The sequence below is a fragment of the Labeo rohita genome, chromosome 1, assembly GCF_022985175.1.
Source record: "Labeo rohita strain BAU-BD-2019 chromosome 1, IGBB_LRoh.1.0, whole genome shotgun sequence".
Taxonomy (NCBI): domain Eukaryota; kingdom Metazoa; phylum Chordata; class Actinopteri; order Cypriniformes; family Cyprinidae; genus Labeo; species Labeo rohita.
The window spans coordinates 26556781-26568854 of record NC_066869.1 but is presented as its reverse complement, the minus strand read 5'-3'; the positions used below and the strand labels follow the sequence as shown (position 1 = coordinate 26568854).

Sequence of the window (12074 nt, the reverse complement as noted above, 5' to 3'; positions counted from 1 at the left end):
TGAGCAAAAACAGAAATGCTGAAAAGTGCAAGCGGCCATGCAAAGAGAGCAGTGCTTTCCAGAGGTAGACACCTTTCAAACATGGGAAACAAAGTCTTCACATTTCTCCATTTAATTTATATATCATTGATATTTGGCATGGAAAGCATCATGATGACTTAAAAGTGATCTAAATTTCCAGCAACTAAGGTCAGTAGTGCCCCACACAAAGACAATAAAAAGTCAGTGTGAAACTCGTGTCAGTGAAATATGAAATAAATAAGATATAATGCATCATAAGACATAACAATAGTAATTTCATCTATATTTTACATTCAATAAAATGGTAACAGGTTCGTACTGTAATGACCAAACGATATATATAAACAATAAAATGTAAAAAAAAAAAGCAATGCAACATTGTTTTCCGTTAACCTTACACTTACAGTGTGTAACAGTTTAATTTACTTAGACGATGACGCGCGTTCCCGGACTGGATAGACGTCATCGTGCGCGTTCCCCTTCTCGCGCGCTGGTTAAAAAGAAGGTGGAAAGAGCACAGGGAAACATGTGAGTGCACTGAAGAGCATGCAACAGACAACTTAGTGCAACTTTTGATCACACGCATCAACCTTTGTGCACCAACGGGATTTAACTTTTGGGAAAGGAGACGTACAATTTCTGTATATAATCCGATCACTTTTATTTTTTTTTTTTTTGAATTTCTTATTAAAATACAGTATCATGTTTTTTTCCACTTTAACAACATCATAACCAGCACTTGTCTTAATTTATTATCATCATTTTTTTCATTTTCTTTTTTAACACCTTTGCTATTATTTAATTCAGATTACTTTATAAGCGAATAGTTGCTTTAATCAATATTAGTTATTCTATAACAACTTTCCGGACGCGTGGGGACTGTCATACGGCAGTCCTGATTTCTGAGCAGTCGCGTGTTCCGCTTTTGGTTTAATCCCTCTGAAAATGAAGCATTTGAAATTTGTGCTCCTGTTGGCCATCGCGGCCAATTTTTGGGAATGTGGTGATGCGAAATTCGGCGAGAAAGGAGAATTAAGTCCAAGGAGGAGGAGATGTTACGATGGAAGTCTGCCGAAACGCCTGAAGAAGAAAGAGAGAAAACTGTCACTGGAGGGAAGCGGCGGAGGGGAGGTTTGTCACAGGCTGTATCCTCGCGTGTCCTGCTGTCCGTCCAGGAGGGCTCCGTATCAGATACTCCATCGCAAAGATGCTCGGGTATGTTCAGGCTTCCTGCAGCCTCAAATTGACCTAGTGATTCTCATGCATGTTTTGTTATGGTAACGGGTTAATGCATTGATTTTGAGATGTTTGCAACAGCAGTATGCATGGTTGATCTTGTGCTGAACATATGGATACACACAGTATAAGCAGTAAGCGCGCTGTGTGTATCGAACGCGTTTTGCGTTAAAACCAGCAAGGCGCAGAACGCGTGAGTCTCAAGACGCGCTTTAAAAGTTAAACTTGTTATAACTTAGAAAATAGCGTGGCATGAGACGCCGATAAACACGGCGAGATCGCTCGCAATGGCTTAAGACGTCCGTCCCGCATGTGTTTACATGGAAAAACAATTAAAAACAGCTCGGACGGAGGTAAGAACGCGTGCGGTGCGGTTCACTCGCGAGCACGAGGCGTATGAATGAAATCGCTTAATTTTCATGCTCCCCTGCAGCAACATTGTGTTTCCGAAATCGGAATCGCTCTTAAAACCTGTATTCTTGCAATTCAATGTTTGCATGTGTAGATTAGACATTTTGCGCAACTTTTCTCGCTGATGTTTCAATGACAGCATGTGCTTCTCGCAGTGATGGATATAATTTGCATAAAACAGATGGGAAACAAATGTCTCTCGATCGGTAATGAATCGCACCTTTCTGAGGCTTTCTATAGACGTGAGAAGATTCATCTCAATAGTTTTATCAATGAACGCATTCTATGCCGAGAAATCGCTCTCTTTTCTCATGTAAACAACCTCCGCAAATCGACATACGCGGCTGGGTGGCATCGCACGTCGGTTTGTGACAAAAAGCCATATTGCATCATTTAATTTGCTCAAGTCATGCAAATAAGAGCGAGGCTGAATGGAACAAAAAAGAGTCGACATCTCCTCCTCCCCACTACACTGCCCACACACGGAGTCTTTTTGCTTATGGCAAAAGAATAACAACAACACCATTGTGTTTGTTAGTTTCACTAATGGGTGAAGCTGGAGAACATCATTCTCCCCCAGTCCTTGGCTCTGTCCAAGTGTTAGTTAATGCCTTTGAGTGAGTATTTGTCCTGCTCCCCACCCCAAACTTACTTACACCAATTCCCAGAGGGCCAAAATGGTTTCACTTAAGCTGTTTAATACAAGCTTACAGGTTTTGTGGGGAAGTTAGCTCAGTTGTGGTTTCATTTGGAGGGCGGCTGAACTGCGAATTCCGTGAATCGTGTCAGGTGATTCATTCGTTAAATCATCTGTTTGTTGAATCTTACGGTTGTGGTAACTAAGATCATCGATCACCTTTTTCTGGCACCTCAGAGCTGTAGCTTCCCTCATTGTTTGTCGCTAAATGACGAGCGATTGTTTTCGAATGAGTCTTTGTGTTTACGTTTGTTCTGTCAGTTTCAGTGACAAAGGATGTTGTGTGCCGTAATGCATCATCCCAACATCTGCTCAGATTTCACCATATAAACACGACTATCGTGACCTTTCATGCCGAACCGTACTATTTCAAAGCATATACTGTTAACTAAGTAATAGACAGTTGAACTTATACGTGCCTCCTATTTGCACTGGCGTGTTTTGACAGTAGTTACGTATGGCCTTACAAGGCTGTGATGTAGACCGTGGTGTGATTCGAAGCCGGTTTGAGCAACTTTTGGCATTTTTTGGAAAGCACAAAAAAACAAAACAAAGGTCCTCTTGTTGCTGGTGAGGGTGATGGCAACATTGGAGCCCATCCCAGCAACATATGGGTAGAGTGCATGGTTGAGAGCACACAAATGCTTCTCTCCATGGACCATGTGCCAGTCCATGGCTCGCTAAATCAATGGGCAATTTAAAGCAGGAGAGTTGCCACTCACAGATCGGGCTAACACACCAGCCACTGCAAGACTGAGAGCGAAGAGAGCTTGAAAATTCCCGTTCCGAACTCTCTGGTTCATATGGAGGTGTCAGTACGTTTTCTGGACACGGTTTTATCTTCCACCCACAAAGATGGTTTTGATTCACTCGAAAGAATCTGGAGAATCAAAATCAAAGAAATCTGTCAAAATGGTTTACTACGCAGAGCGGCGGGCCGGGGAGGAGGTGGGCCGTCTATGCGCTGTCTGCTGGGTGTGCTGGTCTAATTGACTTGGACAGACTGCTAATTTGTTGATACCAGCACGGGAATGATGTGCCCGTCTATCTATAAATTGGTGTTTACACATGGACCTCACACAGAGAGAGGGAGGTTTACCAGACTGCTGCGGCACAGGCGCATGTCTGGGGAAGGGAGCAGATTACATTGTTGTTTTATTACAGCTAATTTGTTACATAAATAAGCCTGCTCATTTTCTCGGCCCTAATCTACTGTTTACTTTTGTTTGGTGACTTAAGAAACATTTTGAGTATCCTCATTTCGGTCCGTTCGCTCCAGCATGGGTTCAGCTGCCATGCGAGGTGCAATTTTGGCTTAGCTGTTTGTGAGCTCAAATAAACAAATCAGGAGAAATCAAGTCCACATGGATGTGTGGTGTTTGTTAAGAGAGATGTTTAGAATGTGAATTCGTCCAATTAACGAGAAAACATTCCAAAAATGTGTGTCAAACCACCTAGTTTGATTTTCTTTTATTACGTATATACACAATATACAGTCGTTATATAAGAACGGCATTGTGGCATGAGTGCAATTTGGATTTGCCGTTCAATTAGAGCCACAGTTTTAACCTGTGCTGGTTGTTTTTCACTCCTCAGATCTTCTCAACCAATAACACAGAGTGCTCTAGACTGCTGGAGGAGATTAAGTGTGCCCATTGCTCACCACATGCCCAGATGCTCTTCCACTCGCCCAAAGTTGAAAAAGCACCACACAGAGAACAAGATCTACCCCGCTTATGCCACGACTACTGCCAAGAGTTCTACTACACCTGCAGAGGACACGTACCAGGTAACAAACAAGATCCATGCAAGAGTTTTACATAAAGAACATCAGGAATGTTCCCGTTCTGACACATGTATTGTGATCGTTCTAAATCCGGGTGAACAAATTACCTCAGATTAACACGTCAGACTGTGGGAGAAAACAAAATAACTGTGGCAGTTCCTGCATGGCAGAAGTGCCATTTAGGAACCACTTGTTGCACGTTTTTTTTGCAATGACTTGTGTATCACAAAGGCTTTAAATTATTGGTATTATACAAATATAAACGATAAAAATGTTCTGTTTAAAATAAATAGAAGCTTGAAGTTGTGACAAACACAATGAAGAACGCAAAAACACCCCTAACAAAGCTTGAAAATCTGTAGCTGTAAATGAATGATTTTATGACCTGTTTCTTCCCTTCGGTCCTTTGGCAAGCATCTTTTTTTTTTACGTCAGCACAGCCTGCCAAGATGTGTTTGGTGTTTATGTGCGTCTGTCTCTGGGTATGTGTGTGCGCGGGCATGGTCTGACTACGGTCTAGACATGACTGACACTCACACCTCACACAACGCACACACACACGCGCACGCTTTACAGGATGCAGCGGAAAACGAGGCCTGTTCAAGGCAATGCTCACATAATCAGTTTGTTTTTCTTGGTGGCAGCCTACGTTCAATGAAAAGACAAACATTAAGGCCTCTGAAACATAAGGGGGGGAAAAACAGATGGCAGTGGGGAGGAGTCCGAAGACCTGAAAAGCTCTAAGCCATCATAAGGTTTGTATTTTCTCCCAAACATGAATGACATCAGGAGCAAACATCCAATAGCTGCTCTATAGTGTTGCAACATTCGCTGTGTGATGCATTCCATCAGATGGAATGGTATGCAAAAGCTGGCCGCCAGACCAAACCTTCTTCCTATCAGCGCAGCCATAACAGATTAGATGGGGGCCGATATGCAAACAGAGAGCAAACGCAAGCCACACGCACATACACAGCCACGGAAATGTGAACAGACCAACAAAAATGAGACACTGTATGCATACAGTTTACCTTTCTGTCTTCCTCTACAAAACAGATAAATAAGGGTGGGCTGTCTGTTGCGACTCTTTGTAGAGGGAGTAAGCGTATGGGAAAGAGAGAGAGAAAGAGAGAGAAAATAGTGGTAAAGACTCTGAGAACAGGAGCTGGGGCCAAAAGACTTTCCCTCCTCCTCTCTCCCCCTCCCAAATCAGCATATGTGGTGACGAATGACACATTTATTTTTCTACAAAGGTTGTGTATATGTAAAACTGCTGAAGTGCATCAAGATGTCAAGTACTTTGGGTGGCCACCCAGGTTGCTTTGGAAGATAACCAGATGGAAGTATAACTATAGCGCTGAGGATGTGGAGTCTCTTTCTCTCTGTCCTGTTTTTTTGTAGGCCAGTACAATAAAACCAGAGCATATTGTGGAGGGGCTGAGACCGTGGTCGAGGCCACACAGTGTTTTCGCCATGTTTAGGGAAGTTATGAATCGTTCAAATTAGACAGTCCTTTCAGTACATGTAATTCATTTTTATCCATATTTTCAAACCATGTTGTTGGACCGTGATTGCATATTGGTTTTCAACAGTAATAAAAGTCCCTTCATATTTTCATGGCTTTTACTTTCAGTCCACTGAGATTAAGTAAAAACATGTCATTTCCAAAGTATTTACAGTACTTTTCAATGTGTTGATCTCATTTGATTTGGGAAAGCTTAAACTTTAAATTGGTTGGGTTAAATAAGGTTAGGTTTTAATTCTCAAAATTGCATAACACTTTGGGAGGTTAAGACTCAGATCTGTTGAAGATATTGCCACTAAAAAGTAGTTTCGAGATGATATATTCACACCCCACATCGGCAGACACTTTTTTTGATCCCCATGACCTTATAGATATAACGGAGACATAAACAAGTTCCCACATTCTTGAAAAAAAGATTACAAAAGGGTTTATTTGTAACACCATAGAAGAGCCATTTTGGGTTTCCCAAATGAACAGTTCTTCATTTCCAAAAGAACCGTTTTTCTAAGTGTAAAGAACATTTTAATCATCTAAAGAACCATTTTCCTTCCAAGGAACTTTTGATGTTAATAGCTCTTCATGGAATCATAAATGTCAAAAAAAGAACCTTTATGTTTAAAAGTCATTAAAAATCAAGAAAACAGGTAATTTTAGCGTTTTGTTTTCATGATAAAAAACTAAACTGTAATGATAAAAAAACTAAACTGTATAATATACTTTTTTCACCATATTTGATCACGTTTTTAAGTGACTTTTTTTGAATTGCTTTTTTCAGTCAGAAATGGTTGAACTTGTTCTGTTCTGAATGATTTGTTAGTAAACAGGTCTGAATGAAAATGTTTTTTAAAACTCTTTATCCATCAAAATGAGATACAGACATTGAATAGGTATGGTTAAATAAGGTTAGGATTTAATTTACAAAACTGCATTACACATCTAAAATATAGAGCAAAACTGGATCTAAACAAATGAGAGGTTGGCAGGTTAAGACTTGACCTGTTGAAGATATTGCTGCCAAAAAGTAGTTTTGAGATGATATATTCACACCCCACATCAGCAGACACTTTTTTTTTGATCCACACGACCTCACAGATATAACGGAGACATAAACAGGTTCCCACATTCTTGAAACAAAGTTTACGAAAGGGTTTCGTGATACCATAGAAGAGCAATTTTGGTTTCCCAAAGAAACTTTCAGTGAACAGTTCTTCTGGTTCTTTAAAAGAACTATTTTTCTTAGTGTAAGAACATTTTATTCATCTAAAGAACCCGTTTTTCCACCATATTTAATCAAATTTTTAAGTGACTTTTGAATTGCTTTCTGTTCACATATTAGTCTGAGTGATTCGTTAGTAATAGGTCTGAATTAAAATGTTTTTTAAAAATCTTTAACCATTTATGAGATACTGGCATGGAAAGGATATGGAAAATCATGGAAATTCAAAAGTGTGGGAACTGCATAAAGACTCTGACCTGTCAGCTACTATTGACAACAACTCCTGGACCCTTACCGCTCACACCAGCAGGCCCAAGATAACCACTGCGGTTTGCGTGTGGGTGGCATGCCAGTGTGAGTGGAGGTGGTGGTGGTGGGTGTGTGTGTGTTTGATCTCACTGTTGTGTTTAGATGTTTAGGGATATCCTATCACCTCTGTTGTTGGTGCTGTTGCTTCCCTCCCACACGCAGCCCCCTTCCTCAAGCGGCATGGGGGGCTCGCTGGAGATGAAAGGAAGGAGAGGAGTGTGTTTGTGTTTCTATCACTGCTGTATTTGCTCTACTCCTCCCCATGAGAGGGTTTAGCTAAGGTGGTAACCATATCAGTGAGGTTTTTAGGTCACAGGGGCTGCCAAACCGAGTGCTGTTCTCTCTCCTTGTTGTCGTGCTGCTCGTTCAACCAAAAGGAAAACGGTTCCTAGAAATGGACTGTTGTGTTGAGTTAATTTTCACAATTTTCATTGCACATTCCTCAACGCTAGATATCTGAATTATGGTTAATTTATTTTGGCTACTATTGGAGAAATAAATAAGGGTGTTTCCCATAAAAGTAAGCAAGCAAACTTAATCTCTTAAATGTAATCAATCAGTTTGGGTGTGTACTTATCATTTATTTGGATTTAACCTGCGTGTTTCTGCTGATAGATATAACAGCGAAGGAGATACAGACTGAACATTTGGCATTTTTGGGTTTAATTAAACTCACAAACTTTCCACATACGGACCACACATGTTTGAAGCGGTTTGTAATACCTCACTGGGGTTCAACCATCACATAATTGTAGCACCCAGAAGTGTGTATCGTTGTGGTTCTGTCAGCTATGACTGTTTTTAACAAATGGTTAAAGGTCTGGACCGATATGAATGACCATGACTTGCACTTGTCAGATATGAGAGGCAAAAACAAATGTCTTGATTTGAGACTCAGTATTTCATAAATGCACCATAGTCAAGATAGGAATTAAGCTTGGCACCGGAATCACCACCAAAACGCCCACACAATAAGCCGTCTGATGGCTGAGGACATACTTGACTCGAGTACAGCTTTGACTGTAGGGGATTCAGTTGGTTTTGGAGGTGATTACATCATCCGTGGACCCTGTGTGGTGTCTATCTCAGGCTGAGACCAGTTGTCTGTCTGTCTGTGTTTTTTAGAACTGTTCCAAGCCGACGTGGATGAGTTCTGCCAGTACTATGGAAGGAAGGACGGAGGCCTGTGCTTTCCAGATTTTCACAGAAAGCAACTGCGCCGAGATTCCAACTACCTGTTAGATGAAAAAATAGAAGTGATTAACAGGTATGCCTAATTCAGTTTCACACATTTGTTTTACTGTTAAACTGTAAAGAAACAGTTTACCTAAAAATAAAAATTCTGTCAATATTTATTCACTTATGTCATTCCAGCTGAGCTGTCAAGCTTCAAATTGCATACCTCCACATGACTGGTGTATACACTACAGTCAAAAGTTTTTGAACAGTAAGATTTTTAATGTTTTAGAGAAGTCTCTTTTGTTCACCAAGTTTGCATTTATTTGATCCAAAGTATAGGAAAGACAGTAACATTTTGAAATATTTGTACTATTTAAAATAACTGTTTTCTATTTGAATATGTTTTGAAATGTAATTTATTCCTGTGATTTCAAAGCTGAATTTTTAGTATCATAACTCCAGTCAGATGTTCCCTCAGAAATCATTCTAATATTCTAATTTGCTGCTCCAAAAACATTTATTATTATTCTGTTAAAAACAGCTGAGTAGATTTTTTCAGGTTTCATTGATGAATAGAAAGTTCAGAAGAACAGCATTTATCTGAAATTTATCTCAAATCAATAAATTAATAATACTGACTCCGAGCTTTGGAATGGTGTAGTGTAGAAGTTTTTTTATTTCAGATGAATGCTAATCTTTGAATCTTTCTATTAATCAGAGAAAAAATGTACTTAACTGTTTTAAATTTTGATAATAATAATAATAATAAATGTTTTTTGAACAGCAAATCAGCATATTAGAATGATTTCTGCAGGGTCATGCGACACTGAAGACTGGAGTAATGATGCTAAAAAAATTTAGCTTTTATCAAAGGAATAAATTACATTTTTAAATATATTCAAAGAAATTAGTTATTTTAAATAGTAAAAATATTTCACAATATTGCTGCTTTTGTTGTCATTTGGATCAGGCTTGATGAGCCGCAGAGCATTCTTTAAAAAATGTTAAAAATGACTTTTAGTGTATATGGATATGTATATATATAACATATATATGGTATATATACCATATCTACTCATAGTCATATGGCCAAAATTGAAGTCTTGACAGCTGTACTAGCTTTCCTTGGCACTTTAATTAGTATATATGATTAACAATGTCTGATTTGTGAACTAATTATTCTTTTTGATGAATCGGTTGATCCAGTTCACAAAACCAGTCTGAATGATTCATAAATAGTTCTGAATGGTTCTAATTGATTCTAAGGATCAGCTCAGAGTCTTGTTGCAACAGCCAGTGGCAAGGAAGATTATCAGTGAACAATGACTTTGTGTCACACAAATTGTACTGTAAGGCTGTTGATAAACGGGGCAACCTTTTGAGCAATGTTTCCGCCAATGGGCAACCAGGTGAGACACTGGGCCCACGACCGATCTAAAGTATGCATATAGAAAATTGATACCCATTCTCAGTGGGAAAGCCCAAGCAACACTGCTCAAAAAAGTTGCCTGGTAAAAAAAAAAACTCTAAAAGTTGCCCCATGTATCATCAGCGTGGAATCTAGTGAAGAAGTTGTATGGACTATATCTGTGGTACTTTTGCATCCTTTTTGACACGTGAAAGTTCCAGTTCCCATTCGTTGTAACTGCATGGAAAAGAGATCCAGTCCATTATTCAACATTTGACGTCAAGGTAATTAAATAATGACAGAATTTACATTTTTTGGGATGAGCTGTTCCCTGTAATGACATCTGCGTGTAACAACATTCGTCATCAGGCATGAGAGAAGCTTCCTTACCGTCATCTAATGTCCCGTGGCCCAGTACTGGCCTGCTTTGACTACTAGGTCATCAGGGCAGCCCCAACAAGGTCACTAGAGACAAGACACGCCTGACTAACCTTCCATGTCACAACATTCCTGCATGTACTCGTTGACTGGTCCATTGCCCCCTTTTCCAAGCCAAAGCTTTGTGGCCAGACGGAGTTTAGCCAGCTTTAAGAACACAAAGAAAGTGCTTATTCAGCAGGAACTCTGAGCTGTTGGTGACAGCCAGAGGGCTTTGACCATTTGTGACAGGACATAGTAAGGGATGTCATTTGGGGCTGGCTCTGATAGACTTTAGCTCATAGCTGAATATCCTGTTAATTGTAACTTCATTAAGTGTTTGGAAAAAAAGGGGATACACTCTTAAAAAAAGGTGCTTCACGATGTCATAGAATTTTTTTTTTGTTCAAATGGTTTCATAAAGAGCCTTCAACATCTGAAGAACCTTTCTGTTTCACACTTTGTGTGCAAAAGAAGGTTCTTCAGACTATAAAAAGGTGCTTTAAAGAGTGGTGCTTTGTGAAAGCAAAAATGGTTCTTCCTATATTTTTGAGAGTGTAGTTCACTCAAAAATGAAAATTCTGTCATTCTGTCTACACCTGTAAGGCTCTTCTTCAGAACACATAAGATGTTTTTGATTAATTCCAAGAGCTTCCTGACATTCGTGACAGCAGTGCAACTGACACGTCAGAAAGCTCTTGGATTTCATCAAAAATATCTTTGTGTTCCTAAGATGAACGAAGGTTTTACGGGTTTGGAATGACATGAGGGTGAGTAATTTTTTGGTGAACTATGATCTGATTTATTGACTCATTTCAGTGAAGTGTGCCCTCAGAACCTTTAGTTTTAACAGTGCTAAATGCCTCACTTTTGTATGACCTTCTGAAGCAAATAATGACAAGCTGTGAATCCACCATGTGTTTTGAGAAGGCCCTGAGCCCACAGTCATTGTAAATGAACGTCATAATTCTTCATGGGACCTCCCATTGCGAAGGGCCAGTAAAGCAGCATATCTGATCAGGCACAGTCACTGCAAGCACGTCAGACTGACGTTATTCTACAGCTCAGGCACAAGATGTCAGACATACATTTGCTGCCAGTTTGCCCGCTATTACATCTATGGAAAATCCCTTCAAGACTGCTTGTTAACAGGAGCACCCACAACGCTGATGCCCTTGTTTTATTTAAGGCATAATGCGAGTTGGCGTGTCCCCACATCAGATGTGACTTGTGGTTAATGGAACACTTGTTTCACAGCTTGAGAGCCCCCAACGTCTGACTATGTTAAATGAACTTCTCCTGTGGTGTTTTATTCAGTCTACTTCCAAACCAGTCCATCAAGCAGAAAGGATTCTGCCGTGTTCCTAACTGTAATAAACCTGTTTATAACAATTCAAATTATACAGTTACATTATTTATAACCAAAATAGACATTAGACAAGAACTTAAAAGCCTGATGCATAAACTAACCCATCAAAATTTCAAATCTTTCCATTCCTTTCCCACAGAAAACATAAACACAACTGTTACTGCACTCAGGAGATCCTTAGTGGTCTTCGACAGCCTATTGGCGTGGTGCATTGTGGGGATGGATCGCAGCGGCTTTTTATTTTGGAGAAGGAAGGATTTGTCCGTGTCCTAACACATGACATGGAGCTCCTAAAAGAGCCTTTTCTGGACATTCACAAGCTGGTCCAAAGTGGTATAAAGGTAAGCAGCACTTTGCTTGTTTATTGCCATTTTGATGTTATCAGGTGGCTGGGTTGACAATGTTTTATTTTATGTATTAAAAGGTATGCTCAGTGATTTTGTTTTTTCATTACAAACTATTATACATAAAGAAATGAATATGAAATTTATGCTTACAAT

At 39.7% G+C, this 12074-nt stretch overlaps 1 protein-coding gene across 1 annotated transcript in view; it reads left to right on the top strand.

The window, feature by feature from the left end:
- Positions 1 to 538: 538 nt before the first annotated feature.
- The window catches only part of hhip (hedgehog interacting protein), a 37789-nt gene continuing 26253 nt past the window's right edge, over positions 539 to 12074 (top strand). Inside the window, exons 1-4 of the mRNA XM_051111875.1 lie at positions 539 to 1236; positions 3962 to 4154; positions 8327 to 8468; positions 11714 to 11915. Of these exons, the coding sequence (XP_050967832.1) occupies positions 967 to 1236; positions 3962 to 4154; positions 8327 to 8468; positions 11714 to 11915 (807 nt within the window). The 5' untranslated portion in view covers positions 539 to 966. The remainder of the gene's footprint in view (positions 1237 to 3961; positions 4155 to 8326; positions 8469 to 11713; positions 11916 to 12074) is intronic.